Here is a 19,563-nt window from a genome sequence, read left to right on the forward strand (position 1 = left end):
ACGGCCCCCATGTGGCTTTCATACATAAATCCAGAAGGCCAAACTAATGAATGTCAGGTCTTTGACATGGTTGGCTTCTGGATGCAAGTGAAGGGTTAGGCCTGGCCCTCGGGTATTAGGGTTAGTCTCAAGTTATCCACCAGCAAGCAGTACACTAAATCATGAGGATGAAATGATATCAACACGAGTTTTCCTTCAAATGTCAAAATGCAAATCAAAAAAGGACATGGTCTAGTATACACTTGTTTAGCGCTCTTCCACTTTTTTTAGCGACTCCAAGCACTAGGTACAGCCGTGCGCATGGATGCTGGTCGTTTTTTTTTTGCAATCCCCCAAGCCATTACAAACCAATCCCAACGAAGCGGGACATTCCCTCAACCTGGCAACCCTGTCTGCTTTCGACCGACACAATGAAGCGGCCACTGCGCATGCTCAGGCGGGCGCACTCACGCACTCACGCACGCGAGCATCCCTTTTGCACGCGCGCGCAAGCACGCACGGATGGACGGACGGAGGAGAGGAAGCGACATGAGCGTCAACTGGGGCACCGAACTGTGGGTACGTAGCCCAAAAGGGTCAGGGAACGGAAGGGACAGTTGCCATGGCCCGCCTTGCGTCACATTGCACTCACGTGAAGGACGTAGGGCCGCCGCTCGCGTGCACGCGCCTCAGCAGGCTGCGGTAAGGGGGAGATAGGCACGCGGATGAACGAGGCGAGGCGACGTCGCTCGTTCATCAGCGGAGGTCTGCATAATTGGACGGTTAACGACAGAAAATGGCCCGCAGGGGGCGCCAGTGCCACGGCTTGCTCAACGTTGTTGTGACGTCACTGATAAAGGTTTTGGGGAGGGTTAGAGGGGGTTGTTTGTTTACTTTTATTTGTGAGGACTCGGGTCGGGAGATATAATAATAATATTTCAAAAGAAAGGCTGACTAATTTTACCTACTTAAGCAATGTTTGTGTGTTACCGTCAGTTTTCCTGACTTTTTCCTAAAGGGCATACTTCTGTAAGTATTATACATTGCTTTTTTTTTTTTTTGCATACCTTACATACGTTTGCGCCATCACTTTTCACCAATTATGACCAAAAAGAGGAGTTCTCATTTCGCATCCAGTTGGGAAAGGCGTTAACAATTGAAGCGCACCAAGATGGCAGCACAATCTTCTGCATTCCAAAGTGGTGGCGAGGCTCCGACCTCGGCGGTCATCTATAATCCTTACAGAGCGTGATTTATGGGGGGGGGCTGTTTTGCAACTCCCGTCACGACAGAAAACAAAAGTATTCCGGGGAGCACTTAGAAACTCGCTGGCGGAAATTCTTCCGAAAATGACGTTTGTAAATGTCGTGAAAAGTTGTTGTATCTTAAACTAAATTGGGTGTGCGCAGCCAGCAGCATCGTGTCTCGCCGAGTCTTCTAGTAACGACAGGGAAAAAAGTGTTGCGGGAGGCACCGGGAAACCCGCAGGTGGAAATTATTCCGAAATTGACATTTGTAAATGACGTGGGAAGGCGTCCTCCGTTACGACCAATCAGCCACGCGGTGCGTTTAGGGAACATCATGTAAAAACAACGATTCATACATCAACTATGCTTTCAGCTTTAACAAATAAAAGTTGATTTTACACACGTAGAGAAGGTGAAAAAAATTCAATCACTCGTCTATTAGGATCTGACAGCCGTTTCTGGCCACCATAAAACATTTTCAACTCTGGACGTTGCACGGTTTGGACAAACGTAGCCAGAGAATCTTAACATACACCCACACACAGACTCACACACCCGAAAATCACGTTTTATAAGGATTATAGATGAGGAAAAAAAGGAAGTGACCTAATTTCCATCAAATCAACAGGAAGTGACCCGTAAATGCCCGCAAATCAATAACTTTACTGTCGATTGAGTCTAATGCTGGCCTACTATACCAAATACCTTGAATATTACGTATTTTGAAAAAAAAAGTCTACTGGAGTACTTTTTTTCTGCCTCCTCCACCCCAGGATCAGTTCGAGAACCTGGAGAAACACACCGGCTGGGGGATCGACTTCCTGGAGAAATATACCAAGTTTGTCAAAGAGCGAGCCGACATTGAACTCAACTACGCCAAGCAGATCAGGTGATTGCCTCGCGAGCTCGCCGGACACGTTAGCCGCTTTGTCCACCATGTATTGAGCCCCAATTGTTCGCGCAGGAGCCTCTCCAAGAAGTACCTTCCCAAGAGGAGCCGAGAAGATGACAGCAGGTCAGACGTTCCTAAAGATGACGGCTGTTGAATGTGGCACATTTCTGGGCACTTGCTGCTAATTTGGGGGCATTTAGGGCGTTTTTGGTCACTTCCTGCTCATTTGGAGGCATTTGGGGCGTTTTGGTCACTTCCTGCTCTCTTGGGGACTTTTTTTTGGTCACTTCCTGCTCATTTTGGGGTATATTTCAGGTCGTTTCTTGCTGATTGTGGTGCATTTTTATGGCCCTTCCTTCACCTTCCTTCATTTTGGCTCACTTCACTGGACAAGCAATGGAAGGGACCTAAAATATCCTAAAATCTACAGGCAATGACCCTAAATGAAGACGGACGGAATGAGCTGCAATATAGTCTTCCCTCGATGATCGCGACTTGACTTATCGCAAATTCACTTCTTTGCATTGCTATTAATTATTCATGTTTTTTGAAAAAGTTCCTAAAAATGTGAAAATCCACGCTGGAACTCGTAAGCGGAAGCCACTCCCCTGTCTTCCGCTTGCTGCTAGGACTAGGATTTTTTTGATTATCGCGCCCACGTCAGGTCTACATTAATCGCGATATTGGAGGGATTACAGAAGCAGCAAGCCAAAAGGGCGTGACGTGAAAGTGACCAGAATGTAGAGAAGGTGACTCGATATCAGTACACGCTTTAAGGCGATCTTCCCGGCCTCTGTCAGGTACACATGGTGCGCGGCCTTTAGCGCCACGCTGGGAAAGCTGGGAGATCTGGCGGCGCGGCACGAGGAGGTCGCCGACGACCTCAACGGCAACGTGACCGACGACCTCGGCAGGTTCGCGCAAGAGATCAAGGCCGAGAGGAAGTCGGTAAGATTGCGCTCGCCGCGCCAGGGCTTTCCTTTTTCCCACCGTGCTTTTGTCCCGTCGCCAGCTTTTTCAAGATGGCCGCCGTGCCCAGCAGCACATGGAGACTTCCTGGAAGCAACTGGAAAGTGTGAGTTGGAAAAAGTCCAGTTCCATGATCAATCCATGCTTTTCACCCAGCTCCTGTTTATTTTTGCTCCCTTTTTTTCCTGCTAGAGTATTTATTTGTCACCTCCTGTACATTTTGTCTCTTCCTTTACATTTTGCAGCATTTCCGCTTAGTCTTACAGTATTTCCGTGTCACTTCCTGTCTCTTGAGAGGTATTTCAGGTGACTTCCTTTTCACTTTGGGGTATTTCCGTGTCACTTCCTGTCTCTTGAGAGGTATTTCAGGTGACTTCCTTTTCACTTTGGGGTATTTCCGTGTCACTTCCTGTCTCTTGAGAGGTATTTCAGGTGACTTCCTTTTCACTTTGGGTTATTTCAGGTCACCTCCTGTTCATTTGGGCCATTTCAGGAGTAAACAAAAGAATATACATTGTAAAAAAGCAACAATTGAATGAAGATTGAATTGAGTGTCTAATGTCCTCGCAGAGCAAACGTCGTTTTGAGCGGGACAGCAAAGAGGCGGAGCGAGCGCAGCTAGCGTGCAACAAGATGGACGTCGACAACAACGTGGACGCCAACGACAAGGTGAGCAAAATGGCCGCCACGCCATCGCTAGCGTTGACCGGCTTCTGGAGTAAGTGAAACGACTGTAATAATAATGGCAATACGCGCTCTGTCTCTTTCTATGCGTCAGCAGCGCTGCTCCTTCAAGGTAATTGAAAGACTTGAGCACTGTAATTGTTCCGAGTACGTATTGTCATTGTGATTGCTTTTCTTTCAGGCTCGCCAGGTGGCGCAACAAAAGTCCCAAACGGCCCAAGAGTCCAAGGAGGAATACTTGAAGACTTTAAAGCAGTTTAACCAAGACCAGCATGAGCACTACCACAAATTGGTGCCCGTCATCTACCAGGTGAAATTAGCGCTTGTGCTAGCTGATGATGTAGATGACTAGGCAGGTGACTTGTACGGTCACGTACCTCTACCTATCTCTATTTACGAATCCCCATAGGTCCGAAATGTTTAGGTTGCCAAATATTTGATATGCAAGCGAGTGACTCGAGATACAAAAAAGATCCAAGTTACGAAATCCCCCAAAAGTAAATGCATTTCCTTATATGTTATTTTATTTTGAAAATATTGTCGCGGATGCATTGATTCCCACTTTAGAACCTCGCCACTCTCTACTGGGCTCTCATTTCATCAGTCTATCTCATATCATGACAATAAAAGCGGCACCTATTTTCTCACGCACACAGAACACACGTAAAAGTCTGAAATGTACTACAAAGTGGACAGATTTTGGCCCTGGTAGCACGCACTCTTGCCGCCATCTGGCGGACAAACACGGGCATTACGTCTCCCAGTATAACGCCCGCAAAGGGAACTATTTCAGCGGCACGGGGCACGTTTTCATATGCTTTATTTATTTTTAAGACATGAATAAATAGTTTCCTTATCATTTTCCCTCATTTTTGTGTGTTTCCTCACATCTGTCATACAAAATGGGGACTCTTTTACCAATTTTAAAGGGTTTAGTTCACAGGGGTGGGCAAACTATTCCACGGTGGGCCGCAGTGGGTGCGGGTTTTCATTCCAACCCATTGAGAAGGCACCTTTTCACCAATCTGGTGTCCTACAAGTGCAATCAGTGGCTCGCAGTCAGGTGCTTCTTGTTTCCGGCAGAAATCTCATTGTTTAAACTGTTTGTGTCGGATCGGTTGGAACAAAAACCTGCACCCACGGCGGCCCTCGAGGACCGGTTTGCCCATCCCTGGTTTAGTTGGTAGCCGTGTGAGGACCGTGGAACGAATTAGAGGTTTTACATTGAATGTACTGCTCGACTTACGACATTTCCAAGTTACGAAAACAGTTCTGGAAGCAATTCATTTTGTAAGTAGAGGTACGACTGTACTCGATCGAGTCTTTGGTGACTTTTACTTAACGTTATTTGGATTTTTTTTTCCGATGACTCCATTTTTGGAGAAATGTTGCTTGGAAGCTACGCTACTCTTACCCAAGAACGTGCTCCGTGTGCCCGACGGATGACTTGGTTTTAAAAGCCAATCAGACTTGACAGCAGTTCCTCAGTACTTGAGTATTGTTTTCAGAGAATACTTTTGGACTTTTCAGCGCATCCAGGAAATGGAGGAGCGGCGTATCGAGCGCGTGGCTTCGGCCATGCGTTTGTCGGCCACGGCCGAGAAGAAGTCTCTCCCCGACCTCGCCCGCTGTTTGGACGCCATGATGGACATCGCCCAAAGCGTCCGGCCACAGACGGTGAGCGGAGTTTGCGCCCGTGGCCCATCGGGATGGCTTTTGTCAATTCTGGGCTAGTCCCTTGTCAGACTTTGCTTCCACGACAGTCTGTGTACTTTTGCGTATGCGACAATGGATTGATTCATTTTGACTTTGGCACCTTGAACTAAAGCCAAAGCCATGCCAATAATCCTCATTTGGAATAGATAAGAGCTCATGTTTTGCTGCTTTCTATTCCCTTCTATTCCATACACGACTTTTGTACGGTTTCAGGACACGCGCTCGGTGGTGAGCGCCTTCAAGTCCGGCTTCGAGCCACCGGGTGACCTGGACCCGGAGGACTTTGGCTGCGCCTCCATGAGGCGGAGCGTCTCCGAGTCCAGCTACCTGGACCACCGTGTGGAGGGACGCAGACCAAGCAAGAAGTTGTGGCCTTTTCTCCGCAAGACCAAAGTGAGGCCCGCCTCCCGAGCCACCTCCCGCTTGACCTATCTATCCCTAAGCCTAACCCTTTCCCAGCTGCTGAACCTGCTGTCGTCGCCCCGCCAGCCGCCACCCCCGCCGCCCGCCTCGCCTTCTCCCGGGGACGTGGCCGGGAGTCCTCTGACCCCGCCCCCGTCCGTCAGGGAGCCAATCGCGCAGCGCTTCAACGACCTGGTTAACTCCGGCTCCCGGACCAGGAAGCAGTGCCTGAAAAATCTCAAAAGAGGAGTAAAAATGGCTGATTTTGCTTTCAGACCCTTTTTTTCCCCCAAATTCCAAAAATATATTGACTCAAAACATTTAAGGCATGGCATGCATGTTAGCGTCGCGACTAAAGCTCTTTTCTTCGTTGCTTCTTTTTGACGGACAGCTGTCACTCAAACTGGTAAGTCAATTGGGCGCGTTTTGGGGCGTGGCAGTGGGTCACCGCCAACCTGCGACCTTTTCGCCACGCTCTCAGGGCCCCGCCCCATCGGACTGCAGCCACCTTCCGGCCGAGCAACGGCGGAAAAAACTGGAGAACCGAATCCACCGCATCGGACGAGAAATCTTGAGAGAGCGAGAGCAAAGGCGAGTGAAGCGGCTCGGTTAGCTTGGCATCGACATTATTTGAGCGTCGTCGGCTCGAGGCTAGATCACGTTGCGCTACGCTACATTGCGCTATGCTATGTATGTTGCGCTACGGTACGCTGCGCTATGCTACCCTTAGGCTACGTTACGCTACCCCACGTTATGTTACGCTACCCTACGCTATGTTAAGCTACGTTATGCTATGCTACGTCATTCTACGTTTCGGCTCAGGTTAGCTCAGCGTTGTTTTGGCGCTAGCTTAACTTTGGCTGGCTCTTTGTCCAGAGAGGCCCTGGTGAAGATGAAGGCGGTGTACCGTCAGAACCCCGGCTTGGGGGACGGCGCCGCCCTGGAGCCACGCCTGGACGAGGTCAGACGCAGCTTGCATGGGCTGGAGGAGGAGCTGAGGAACAACCAGGTAGGTGGCCGTAGCGCCTTTTTTGGATCCAAATGTCTTTTCTCCAGGAAAAGCCGAATACTACTACCGGACCACCGCGTGCTCACGTCAACCAGCGTCAAGCCATCGTGGCTCGGTCGGACATCGACGCTGCTCAAATGGGCTTTTGGGATTGATTGATTGATTGGTGGCGATGGAGCCTAATCCAATGCATTTGACGTCACATTGTGCCACTGTGGTTTGGACACCCCTCACTTCTTCTTTGATTCTTTTTTTAGGCGTGGCTGGCGGAGGCTCGGCACGCCCTGAGCGCCGCCTGTCCACCGTCTTCCCGCTTTGCCACCAGTCCAGACAGCAGAGAAAGGTGAACGGCAACTTCAGTCTAACCCTAACCCCAAAACCACAGAACGGAATGTAAAGGGCTATTCGGTGAAAAGAACAACAGTCGAGGATACCCGGTATAACCGTTTAGCATGTCATGAGAAAGTCACAAATACACAGAGTAGACAGCTGTGATGCCGCTGGACACCAATGTCCATGTTTGAGGGGGCATGTCGGGAGGAAGGCAGGCGGGCAGGGGGGACCACCCAAGGCCTTTTCGTGCTTTTGCCGTAAATGAGATTAGATTAGATGACTTTATTCATCCCGTATTTGTGACATTTCACTGTCACAGTAGCAAGAGGGTGAGAATACAGACACAGGAAAAAGACATTTTAGACATCAATAAATAAGTAAATACATTTGAGGGAAAGACTTCTTATCGCTGGCTCATCCTGAAGCGAGAGGGTCAACGGCCAACAAACGTTGGCTGCCGCCCCTTCCGCGTCGGACCCATTGGACGCCCGGCGGCCTAAATCATGGCCGGCCCCTTCTTCTTGGCGCGCTCTCAAACTTTTTCTCCACGGCAGCCCCGACGGCAGCTACGCGGAGGAGCGCGAGGGCGAAGTCCGCTTCTCCAAGTCCAGAAGCTCCGACTTTGACGACGACGACGACGACTTTGAAGACGAGGAGCCGCTGCCGAGCATCGGAACTTGCAAGTCGCTCTACCCTTTCCAAGGTGGGAAAACCGAGACCAAAGGCCCCATTATGAAGGGGTCGGAGGGCGCCGAAGAGCGGGACGATGAAAATGACCCTGTCGCCGCGCCGCAGGTCAAAACGAGGGAACGCTGTCCATGTGCGAGGGCGAGCTCCTCAACGTGGTGGAGGAGGACAAAGGCGACGGCTGGACGCGAGTACGCCGGAACGCCGAGCAAGAAGGATACGTGCCCACCTCCTACATCCAAGTCCTGCTGGTGGCCGACAAAGGTCCGCCCTCCGCCGGCGGGTTCTTCGGGGCCGTTCCACTTTTTCTCTCAGTGAATACGAGTTTCCATTCGAGAATTTTGGCAGGATTTTGTTTTCAAGGCGGCCCGGTTGGGCGGGTGGTTAGTGCGTTAGAGCCTCACAGCTCTGGGGCCCTGGGTTCAACAATTCTAGGTCGGTCCACCTGTGTGAAGTTTGCATGTTCTCCCCGGGCCTGCGTGTTTCCTCCGCCGGTTTCCTCCCACATTCCCAAAAAAATCAATTTTTCCATAAGTCAGAGAAAAAGTTTGGACATCCCTCCCGTGTTCTTGTGGGTCCAGAGACAGAATGAGACAAAGCCATAACAATAAGTGTGTGTGTGTGTGTGTAGGTCTGGTGCAAACTGGCCGTATGGTGTGAAGAGGACCGCTTGAGCAGGAAGCCAGCCCGTCCAAGGTACCGGACGGCCACGCCCCGCAGAAGCCTTGGATTGGCAGTCCACATTTGGAGTTGGGGCCCACATCCCCCTGCTCACGATGCGTACGCTAAGACCCTTGGGTTTTCCCACCGTACGCCAGGACCGTGTTTTCCACACAAGGTGCTAAGTGGCAAAAAAACAAGAAACAAGGTTTGAACCGATTGGCTACCGCCGTCGGCGACGGGCATCCGATCAGTTTGACGAGGGAGGGCACCGGCGGAAAATGAATGCTCCTTGGTTGGCTGCTTCAAATGGATGGGACGTCTTTGAGTGATCAACACATGGTCACAAGTGACTGAAAAGGAGTCAAAAGTAATCAACTGTTTGATCAGCGTCCGCCAGTCCGATCGGAAGCCACGCGACCGCATAGACGTCCTCTATCGTCAAGGGTGCCCAGAGAGTTAACGTGGTGGTGGTGGTGGAGGTGGAGCTTTTCTGACAAAAAGGGAAAGCCGGTTTAACGGAGAAAAAGCGTTAACGTTAGGAAGTGGCGCGAAGCGCGTGTCTCGATGCGGACTCCCATGCGAGCCCCGCCCCCTACCTTGTTGTCATCTTGGCCTTTGGTGTGAAGCGCTTTTCTTTTGCTTCCTGTAAGTTCCTTCTTCCAAAGTAAACCATAACCTGGACCCTGACGTCTCTTTTATTGTGAAAGTGCCGAGGGAGTTGGATTTTCTCCCGGTGAATTGGGTGGAAAAAGTGAAGTGCAGCGGGCACGCCGGGAACAATGGGCTGGCGGCCGCGAGCACGTGGGTGCGCCCGGGTTACAGTTAAAGGGTTTGGCCTAGCCCTAACGCTACCCGGCAATCTGCACGCCGAGCTGCGCTGCCACAGAGCGGGCCACCGGCTTAGGTTTAGGGTGAGCCCACCCTGAAAGAAAACCAATAGGACTACAAGAACTAAATAAAATTCAAATTACTAAACCAATCGAGATTAGGATTAGGGTACTACTAGAAGTTTTTTTCTTTTCTTTTTAATTTTCACTTTTTTTGGCCCTAATAAGCCATCATAGTTATTTCTACTGACAAACGTGTATTTTTGGGTATTTCGTATTAAAACTAACCCTAAGGGTTAAGGTGAGTTTGTTTTGTTAAACAAAAATCCAAGATGACCTAAGGAGAAGAACTACATCTACTAGAATGCTTTTTTTTTTTGCCAAAACAGCATCCGACACTCCTAGTTCAACGGAGGCCTGAAGTAGTATATAAGAAAATGTCGTCTGCATTTCCTTTAAAGATGGAAAGTAGGGCAGGATCCCTGGTGGGAGGGGCCGCTCGGGTTGCCAGGTGGAGCAGAGTAGTTCATTCATTGGCCCTAACCCGGGGACCTGAAATGAACAGGGAATGTGCGGGTTCCACCCCTTCCAATCTGGCAACCCTGGCTGATGCTGATGCTGGAACCGCAGCATCAGTAGCTAGGAGACGCGCGTGCGCACACACATGCACGCACGCACGCACGAAGCCACGGCATCCGCAGGTTGGTCACTCTCCCTCATTTGCGTCCAGTGATCGTGGATTTCTGAGCGGTCCTCCTTCTCCTCCACGAGACAATGTTTTGTGAGTATATATTTCTCCTTTGTGCTCTTATTAGACGCGCCATGCGCAGTGCGTGTTGGTGCGCGAGAGTGTGCGCGTACAGATCGCCGCGCCGCTACATTAGCATGTGGCTAAGCTCGCGGAAATTCTGATGCGCACGCACGGGAAAAGATCTCGTCCCTGCCGCCGTCCTCAGACACCAAACGGAAGCCTTCAGATGTTGATGTTTCCAGGTCAAACATTTGTGACGTCTCAATGACAGAAATCATCTATCTGCCTTGACAAATCAACTACTAGACGACTACCTATCAACGCCCTGACTTGGATGGGAAAGTCGCCCCTACCAACATGGCCGCCCCGAGGTCATTTCGCTCATTTTCATGCTTGCGCGCAAAAGAATTGAGCACTGCTTTTGAAGTGGGAGGCTGGCCAACGGGCAAATGTTCGTTGGCCGCCAGTCCTCCGGCTTCAACGGATTGGACGTCGAGTCGGTGGCATCAAGTTTCATCATAAAAAAAATAGATGTGAAGTTTTAGGCACAAAAAGCTCAGAAACCAAAAAAAAGTGTTGGAAAAAAATTCCATCTCAAAGTCCTCTGCAAAAAATGGAGCGGCAAAAATGTCCCTGGTCATAACGAATTTGAAAATAAAAAATATAAAGTCAAATGAATATTTTTGACGTCTGAATTTTGGTGAGTGCAATGTCAATGTGTCCAGGCGTGCCGTGCGCCGTGCCGGCCGGGAGTCGCTGTTAGGTGGCGGGTGCTTAGGGACGTGGCCTCTTCCTAGCTGAAAATGGACCAATCGGTGATCATCAAAGCCGTCCACTCGTCGCTGTTGGGGCAGGACTACTGCTTCGAGGTAAGTGGTGTGTGGCCTACTCGCTCTCCCCGTCTGTCCTGTCAGAGGCTAGCGTATTCTACGGTAGCCCACGAGAGTAGCGTAGCGGGCGTCGGTTCTCTCTCGCCCGGCCGCCCTCCTCCCTCTCTCACCCGATACCGCCGGCCGCCGGCGCCGGACAGGTGACGGCTTCCACCGGGACCAAGTGCTTCTCGTGTCGCTCGGCGGCCGAGCGCGACAAGTGGATGGAGAATCTGCGGCGAGCCGTGCAGCCCAACAAGGACAACAGCCGACGCGTGGACAACCTCCTCACGCTCTGGGTCATCGAGGCCAAGGACCTGCCGCCCAAAAAGAGGTGGCGCAATTGTTCCCGCCGCGGAAAGATGCAGCGGCCGATGCATTTGAAACTCCCCCCCCCCCCCCTCCCAGGTACTTTTGCGAAGTGTGCCTGGACGACAGCTTATACGCGCGCACGTCCTGCAAGAGCAAGACGGACAACGTCTTCTGGGGCGAACGCTTGGACTTTGGCGGACTGCCCAGCGTGGATGCCGTCACGCTGCACGTCTACAAAGAGACGGACAGGAAGCGCAAGAAGGACAAGAGCAGCTACGTGGGGCTGGTCAACATTCCCGTGGCCGCCGTGACGGGAAGACAGCTGATCGAGAAGTGGTACGCGCTCAGCACGCCCAGCGCCGTCCGAGGTGAGTCCGTCGGGGAGGAGGCTATCGGGAGGGCGCCGTCGTTGGGGGGGCGCCTTTCCCGTGACGGTAACAGTCCGCTTTGTCGGGGGGCTCGGCAGGGAAGTCGGGCGTGCCCACGGTCCGCGTGAAGGCGCGCTACCAGAGCGTGGTGATCCTCCCCATGGAGCAATACAAAGAGTTTGCCGAGTTCATCAGCGCCAACTACCTCCTGCTCTGCAACACGCTGGAGGTGTCCATTGGCCTGAGGGCCAAGGAGGAAGTGGCCAAGGCGCTGGTCCACATCCTGCACAGCACCGGGAAAGCTAAGGTGAGGAGGCGCTCCCTTCCTCTTTCTTCTCGGGCGCTTCAGGCTCACTGGCATCGGTTGATTTGGTGAGGGAGGTAGGGAGTGAGGGAAGGAGGGGGAGGGATGGATGGAGGGAGGGAGCGAGTTAGGGAGGGAGGCATGGAGGAACGGAGGGAATTAAGTCGACTCTGATTTACAAAGGATTGAAGGGTTTTTAGGGCAGGAAGGTGGCTTTTTGCTAGGATGGCACTGGCTCTTGCTTTGGGCCATCTCTAGCTCACTAGTCTGACCGACGAGTCGCTTGAGCCGCAAATGTGACATCTGGCGCCGTTCCCGCCGCCCGACGTCTCCAGGACTTCCTCACCGACCTGATGATGTCGGAGGTGGACCGTTACCGCGACAACGATCAGCTGATTTTCCGAGAGAACACGCTGGCCACCAAGAGCATCGAGGAGTACTTGAAGCTGATCGGACAGAAGTACCTGCAGGACGCGCTGGGTAAGCCGGCTGACGTCGGCCGTCCGGGGCCACTCTCCCGCCGGGCCGGCTTTGGGACCGACGCTGAGCGTCCGCACGCCATCCGCCGTCTTCAGGCGAGTTCGTCAGAGCCCTGTACGAGTCGGACGAGAACTGCGAGGTGGACGCGTCTCGCTGCTCCAACTCGGAGCTGGCCGAGCATCAGGCCAACCTGAGGATGTGCTGCGAACTGGCCTTCTGCAAGATACTCGACTCCTACAGGTGGCGACGCCGTTGGCGCGGGGAGCCCTAACCCCAAGTCAGCCCGCCGGCGCTCAACTGGCCCTCTGCCGTCTGCCCTCTGCCCTCTGCCCTCTGTCTTCTGTCTTCTGTCTTCTGTCCTCGGTCCTCGGCCCTCGCCCCTCGCCCCTCGCCCCTCTCCAGGGTGTTTCCTCGGGAGCTGAAGGAGGTTTTCGCCTCGTGGCGTCAGGAGTGCGCGCGGCGCGGCCGAGCGGACATCAGCGAGCGCCTGATCAGCGCCTCGCTCTTCTTGCGCTTCCTGTGTCCGGCCGTCATGTCGCCGTCGCTCTTCCAGCTGACGCAGGTCTACCCGGACCAGCGCACCGCCCGCACCTTGACGCTGATCGCCAAAGTCATCCAGACGCTGGCCAACTTTAGCAAGTGGGTCCCCGTGGGTTTTGTCCCCGGCTAGACGGCGCTCCCTCCCGCGGCCGGGTGGCGGTCCCGTCCCTCCCGGCCGTCCGTCCTTTCCAGATCTCCGCCCGTCTTCCCGCCCGGCAGGTTCGGCAGCAAAGAGGAGTACATGCTCTTCATGAACGACTTTGTGGAGCGGCAGTGGAGCAGCATGCAGCGATTCCTGCAGGAGATCTCCAACCCCGACGGCCTCAACCACAGCGCCGCCGGCTTTGACGGCTACGTGGACCTGGGACGGGAGCTCTCCTGCCTGCACGCCTCGCTGGCCGAGTTGGACCAGGTGAGCCCCGGTCCCGCCCGAGAAAAGGGCAAATGTTATGGCCCTCATCGCTAGATACATAGGAGCCAGTTCACGGGGAGTAGACTTCCGATCCGTCGCAAGGAGCATTGGCCGGAGCAGACCGGAGACCTAACGATAACCCGTCCGTCCGTCCGTTTTTTGTGGCGTCCTCAGTCGTGCTTGTCCAAGCTGAATCCGCTTCCCCGGATCTTGAGGGACGTGTCGGCGGCCCTGGGTAACCCCGGGGGCGGGGCTCATCCCGGGAAGGCCGCCTCGCCCGAGCGCCGTCGCTTGGTGTCTCCGCCTCCTTTGTCCCCGCCCCTTTCTCCGCCTCTGGCCGCCTGCAATCCCTCCCTGGGCCAGCAGCGCGGCGCGGGACCGGACGGCGGGTGAGTGTCCGCCTCCGTGGCCTGGGTAGTGGGAGAGTCCGTTGGGCCAAAGCTTCGGGCCGTCTGGGCGACGGGCCTTCGACGGATCTCTCGACCGACGAGGACGAGTGGACGTGTTTTTCAAGACGTCGTGAATTTTATTTTTCTCGTAACGTGACCACTTTTTTTTCCAGAATGTAGTTTGCTTCTCGTCATATTCCAACAGATTAGCCACGTGCTCTCTTTTTATTTGGGCGTAGAACTCTGGCAGTGCGTTCCGAGTAGCCCACTGGAATGTAGCCCGCTGTTGCTATTGCTACCACTACTTCTTTTTTGTCTTTCTTGGCAGCCTGTTGGACTTTACCCGACTTCCGTCGCCGACGCCCGAAAACAAAGATTTGTACTTTGTCACGAAAGGTTCCGGCCTGCGGCCGGCGTCGGGTGAGCTTTAATTGAGCGTCGTCGAACAAACCCCGCCCCCGGCATGGAACCTCTGACCCGACGGCAGCGACGCCGACCTATTTCCTCAGATTCGCGCGGCTCCCCGGCACCGAGCTCGTCCTACTCGGAGCCTAATGACGACGCGGCCTTCGGGAGGGCGGGGCGGGAGCCGGGCGCGGAGGGGCGGAGCCTGTCCCTGGTGGATCTGCAGGACGGCGACGCCCCGGACGACGGACCCTGGCAGGGCGGGCCGGGGCTCCTGCCGCTGTCCTTCCAGAATCCCGTCTATCAGATGTCGTCGCGTCGGCGGGCCGAGGCCCCGCCTCCGGAGGGCGGAGAGTCGGCCGCGCCCAAGCCCGCCTTCCTGACGCAGATGCAAGTGGGCGTGCCGGGTGGCGCCGAGCGAGGCGAGCGCCTGTCGGGGCTGTCCGGCAGCAGCAGCGGAGACGAGCAAAACCGGAGAACGCTGTCGGAAAACGCCCCGGGTAAGTGGTCTTCCTTTTCACTTGACGTCAGGTCTCCTTCCCCGATTTCCCGATTTCCCCGTGTACCTCCACTTCCGCGTCCCCTTCCTTGATTTCCCCGAGTACCTCCTCTTCCTTTTCATTTGGCAGCACTCTAACCTGTTGATTTGCACAGCCTCCCCTTCCCGTTGATTCCTGCATGTTTTGGGACCTTCTGCTCTCACCTCCTGTACATTTGCATTCATTTCAGAGTCACTTCGTGTTGATAAGGTGGCATTTACAGCTGGCTTGTGGCACATGGTTGCCCGTTGATTATTGGGTCACTTCCTGTTGATACCAGCTCTCTTTGTCTGTCCCCGCCACGACCGACCAACCCACCTACGGGCGCTTCCGCCTTCAGGCGTCGGCGCCGCCCCTCCTCGCCAGAACTCTTCGGGTCCCCAGCGCCGCATCGACCAACCGCCGCCGCCGCCGCCCCCGCCGCCTCCGGGCTCCTCGGCGCCCCCGCGGGGCCGCACGCCGCCCGGGGCGCTCCCCCCTCGCCCGGCCTCCGGGAGCGTGATGTCGTCCAGTCCCGATTGGGTGAGCGGCAGCGGCGGCGGCGGGCACTCGCGTCTTCGCCAGGCCTCGTCGTCATCCAAAGGCGACAGTCCCGAAAAAGTGCGCTCTGCCAACAAAGTGCGTTACCGCGGCAACCTTCAAGTTGCTTTTGAATAAGCTATTTGAAGCCATTTCTTTTAGAAAAGGTCTTGGGGGGTTTTTGACCAAAGATTACCCTTTCAAAACTGCGTGTATTTTTGTCCTTCCGAGAGGCGCCGTCTCCGTGCGCGCTGGACCGCACCGCCGCCTGGCTCCTCAACATGAACTCGGCAACCGCCTACGGCGAGACGGACGACGATCGCCACGACGACGCCCTGGCGGAAAAGGTGAGCCGGCGCTCGCCGCCTCGCTTCCGTTCCCGGCCCCACGCTGACGCCGACGCCGACGCCCGGCAGTACCGGCAGGACATCGCCCTGCTGCAGGAGAAGCTCCGCGTGGCGGCGCTGCGCCAGGAGGAGTGCGAGGCCCGCCTCCTGGTTCAGGACCAGCAGAACCAGCGCCTCCTGCAGGAGTACCAGGTGTGTAGCGGGCCTAGTGTGCGTAGCGAGCTTTTGGGTATCACGTGCTAGCGACAAGTGTGTTTCTCAGTGCGATGCACGTACTCCAAGAGCTTTGGACTAGTGTGTGCGAAAGCTCTTGGCTGACCGTTTCATTCCCCCGTGCGTAAAAAGCTTTGGGCGCTCGCTTTGTGTCAAAGGGTTTTGCTACATCTAGTGTTTGAAAAGGTATCGCTAAGACGTAGGGGGCGGGGCTCAGCGACTGCGCTCCCAGAGGACTCCCCCAGCAACCCCAGCAACCCTAACTCTAGCCCTGACTCATCAGCGGGAAGCTCGAGAACCTTCCCGATGACTGGATTTAGGTGTGCCGGAGGAGGGGAAACTTGGGGGAAAAGACCGAACGACGGACGGGCAAGGGCCCTCCCTCCAGAACCGCTGTGGCAGACCTGACCCCTTGGTGTAGGGTTAAGATTTTCAATTGAACTCCCACCGGTGCGTGTGACACCTTTTTACTGGAGCGCTGTTACTGGCATGGCTTAGGCTGCAGGGGTGGCCAAAGCGTGTCTGCAGCTTTTTGTTACCAAGCCATCCAGCACGGACACCCGGTTGAAGCAACCAGGGTCGTGCTGGAAGAAGAAGCAGCTGACTGCACTGGTAGAACACCACAATTGTGGAAAGCTTTCCTCTTTAGGGATTGGAACAAAAGCATCCCCGCAACCACAGCGGGCCACCCTTCGTGCAATAGTTTGCCTGGCCCTGGGTTAGAGGGTAAGAGTTACAGTCTGCCATGGCTACTGCTCAGTCTGGTGCGCGAGCAAGACTGTTGGAAAGCTTTCAGTGTAGCGTGGACGAAGGTTCGACCTCGTGTGTGGGGAACGTCTTGGGTATATCTGACTTGAATGTGGAAAAACAAAAAAAAAGCACCCTAAGAGATTTCGGATGACCCCTTCAGGCTCGGCTGGAGGACACGGAGAGTCGCCTGAGGAGGCTCCAGGATGACAAAGATCTCCAGATGAACAGCATCATCAGCAGGTGAGCCGTAAATTGCTTGCCGCATCCTAGAAATCCACTTGCTATTCGGGCTCTCTTTAGTGGTTGCTATTGGGTGTACACTTGGATCAAATGGCACGGTGCCAGCGGACGGCAGCCACGGGCACTAAGGCATTGCGTGTGCAATGAAAAATGGACTTTTAAGAGTCAGTTGGCCCATGCCATACTTTGCCTTGTGCCAAGAAGAAAGGCCACTCTCACTCGAGTCCTTGGTTCCCGGCTAATCTACCGCTCACGTTTCCAAAATAGAGCAGTTGTTGCGCTTTAGCTTTGTCGCTAGCTCGGGCGCTAGCGTCTTGCCAAATGACGGCTCGCCCAAGTGTATCGCCACCGGCCATTTCTTTCTCTTCCATCTACAGTGGAAGGAGTCTCTCCATCTGGTGGTGGATCGGGCTCCTTCCACCGGCAATGAGAGTCACGCCGTTGTGCTATCTGCTCCAATACGTAGACTAGAAGAGGGGCGCAAGTGGTTTCTTCCGGCCCTCCGGTATACGAGGCCGGACTTCCCCTGTCCCGACGCTGTCCAATCTCCCTCGTAGACAATCGTGATCGTAGGTCGGACAACTTAACGCCGTAGAAGAGCATAAAGGAATTTTGCAACTTTTGGCCGCGTGAATTTCTTGTAACAAGGGAAGGAAAAAAGAGTGGCATTCCACTTGGTAACGTGCAATTTTTTGTTTTTGTTTTTTAAAGTAAGGCAGAGCTTAACTGTCATCCGGGGGCCCGCCATACTTGACACGCAAATTTGACGCATGGCCACTTACTTGAGTAACGATACCCAATGATGGGCTACCCGACTGATGGAATTGTTTTCAAAATAAACCATAAGCTACTTGAAGATTCCTTCTTTGCGCTGCAGTCCATTTGCGTGCTTTTCACTGGCTACTTTTTGCGGGTTGTCGCAGGTTGATGGCGGTGGAGGAGGAGCTGAAGAAAGATCACTCGGACATGCAGGCCGTGGTGGATTCCAAGCAAAAGATCATCGAGACCCAGGTCCGCTCTTGTTTGAATCGGACCGATGCCGTTTACCGTGTGGGATTGGAGCAAACGTTGTTTGCGCTTACTTTCTTGTTTGCTTGCTTGCTTGCTTGCTTGAATGCGACAGGAGAAGAGGCTGGCCCACCTGGACGCCACCAACAGTCGCCTGATGGCGGCGCTAGCTCAACTCAAGGAGCGCTACGGGGTGCCGCAGCAGAGGAACGGCCTGTCGCCTAGCAACACGTCGACCTTGCAGATCACGGAAAACGGCGAGTTCCGCAATTCGGGCAACTGTTGAGCGCGCCGGTGACCTTTGACCTGCCGCCCGAAGGATGATTCGACCCTTTTGGAGGGAGCAGGGACTAAAGTGGACGGCCGAACGGACGCACTGACTTCTGTCTGTTCAATGGTTAGCTAGCGTTAACTCAACTCGTTGACTGCCGGCCGGACCATTTGCGCTCTTTAGTAAAAGGGGCCACTCCATTTTGACAGCAATAGACGTCCAACTTGTTTCAATCGGGCGTTCAAATAGGTCGGACGTCAATTGCCGGCAGAAAATAAATCAATAAAATTCCCAGAGGAAACTATACACTTCGAATTGATCTCTTTATTCTTCTTCATTTGTTCGATTCAGTAGCGGGCCGTGCATTTCACACTTGGGCCTTCAGTAGCGCTACCTCTAAATCAGTGGCTCTTAACCTGGGTTCGGTGAGTCGTTATCGGGGGTTCGCTGGAGCCTCATCCAATCATCATGTCCATACACCATAACATGCCCCGCTTGACCATCACTGGCTGCAGATGATCACGTGACATTGCTTGGCCAATCGGTGCTGTGAGGAATTTAGAGATCTTGAATTTGGGGGAAAATAATAATAATAATAATATTTGACACTAAAGTAGGGTTCAGCAAATGCGCATATGAAACTGGTGGGGTTCGGTAGCTGCAACCAGGTTAAGAACCACTGCTCGAAATCAATCCAACCCTCAATAACTATTTGATGGCTATAAAAACCTTTACTGCAGCTATAGCTATATATATATATATATATATATATATATATATATATATATATATATTATTTAGGAAAATAAGCACATTTCACTCACCCAAAATCCTTTTCATTTGTCCACAAAATCCATCATATCAAAAAAATAAATAAAGCATCCATAATAACCTCATCAAATTGAAATATTATTTAGGAAAATAAGCACATTTTACTCACCAAAAATCATTTTCATTTGTCCACAAAATCCATCATATTAAAAAAAAAAAAGCATCCATAATAACCTCATCAAATTGAAATATTATTTAGGAAAATAGGTACATTTTACTCACCCCAAATCCTTTTCATTTGTCCACAAAATGCATCACATAAAAAAAATAAAGCATCCATAATAACCTCATCAAATTGAAACATTATTGAGGAAAATAAGCACATTTTACTCACCAAAAATGCTTTTCATTTGTCCACAAAATGCATCACATAAAAAAAATAAAGCATCCATAATAACCTCATCAAATTGAAACATTATTGAGGAAAATAAGCACATTTTACTCACCAAAAATGCTTTTCATTTGTCCACAAAATCCATTATATCAAAAAAATAAAGCATCCATAATAACCTCATCAATATGAAATATTATTGAGGAAAATAAGTACATTTTACTCACCCCAAATCCTTTTCATTTGTCCACAAAATCCCTCCATCCTCCTTTCTTT

General features: G+C 52.8%; 2 protein-coding genes across 4 annotated transcripts; both read left to right on the forward strand.

Moving 5' to 3' along the window:
* Nucleotides 1-420: 420 nt before the first annotated feature.
* LOC144074215 (formin-binding protein 1-like) lies at nt 421-9,262 on the forward strand. Of its 3 annotated transcripts, none has more exons than XM_077600489.1 (18): nt 421-558; nt 2,000-2,115; nt 2,191-2,241; nt 2,919-3,066; nt 3,131-3,193; nt 3,658-3,756; nt 3,866-3,883; nt 3,953-4,081; nt 5,302-5,448; nt 5,701-5,880; nt 5,947-6,138; nt 6,281-6,295; nt 6,371-6,480; nt 6,766-6,898; nt 7,156-7,241; nt 7,786-7,934; nt 8,027-8,182; nt 8,550-9,262. In XM_077600489.1, exons 1-18 carry the CDS (start codon nt 502-504, stop codon nt 8,576-8,578), a joined length of 1,878 nt encoding a protein of 625 aa, XP_077456615.1. In that variant the 5' UTR covers nt 421-501; the 3' UTR covers nt 8,579-9,262. The 3 variants fall into 3 exon arrangements, with proteins under 3 accessions (XP_077456615.1, XP_077456616.1, XP_077456617.1); XM_077600490.1 differs by having other exon boundaries at nt 3,869-3,883; XM_077600491.1 differs by lacking the exon at nt 5,947-6,138.
* A 758-nt stretch (nt 9,263-10,020) lies between these two features.
* LOC144074214 (disabled homolog 2-interacting protein-like) lies at nt 10,021-18,431 on the forward strand. Its single transcript, XM_077600488.1, has 18 exons — nt 10,021-10,189; nt 10,885-11,028; nt 11,190-11,362; nt 11,437-11,708; nt 11,807-12,015; nt 12,348-12,492; nt 12,588-12,732; nt 12,895-13,131; nt 13,252-13,444; nt 13,619-13,833; nt 14,162-14,253; nt 14,343-14,738; nt 15,118-15,395; nt 15,530-15,643; nt 15,713-15,835; nt 16,767-16,846; nt 17,770-17,857; nt 17,970-18,431. The coding sequence occupies exons 2-18, from the start codon at nt 10,963-10,965 to the stop codon at nt 18,138-18,140; spliced, it is 2,997 nt and encodes a 998-aa protein (XP_077456614.1). The 5' UTR covers nt 10,021-10,189; nt 10,885-10,962; the 3' UTR covers nt 18,141-18,431.
* The last annotated feature ends 1,132 nt before the right edge of the window (nt 18,432-19,563 follow it).

This window comes from Stigmatopora argus, chromosome 5, assembly GCF_051989625.1.
Source record: "Stigmatopora argus isolate UIUO_Sarg chromosome 5, RoL_Sarg_1.0, whole genome shotgun sequence".
NCBI classification, from domain to species: Eukaryota; Metazoa; Chordata; class Actinopteri; order Syngnathiformes; family Syngnathidae; genus Stigmatopora; species Stigmatopora argus.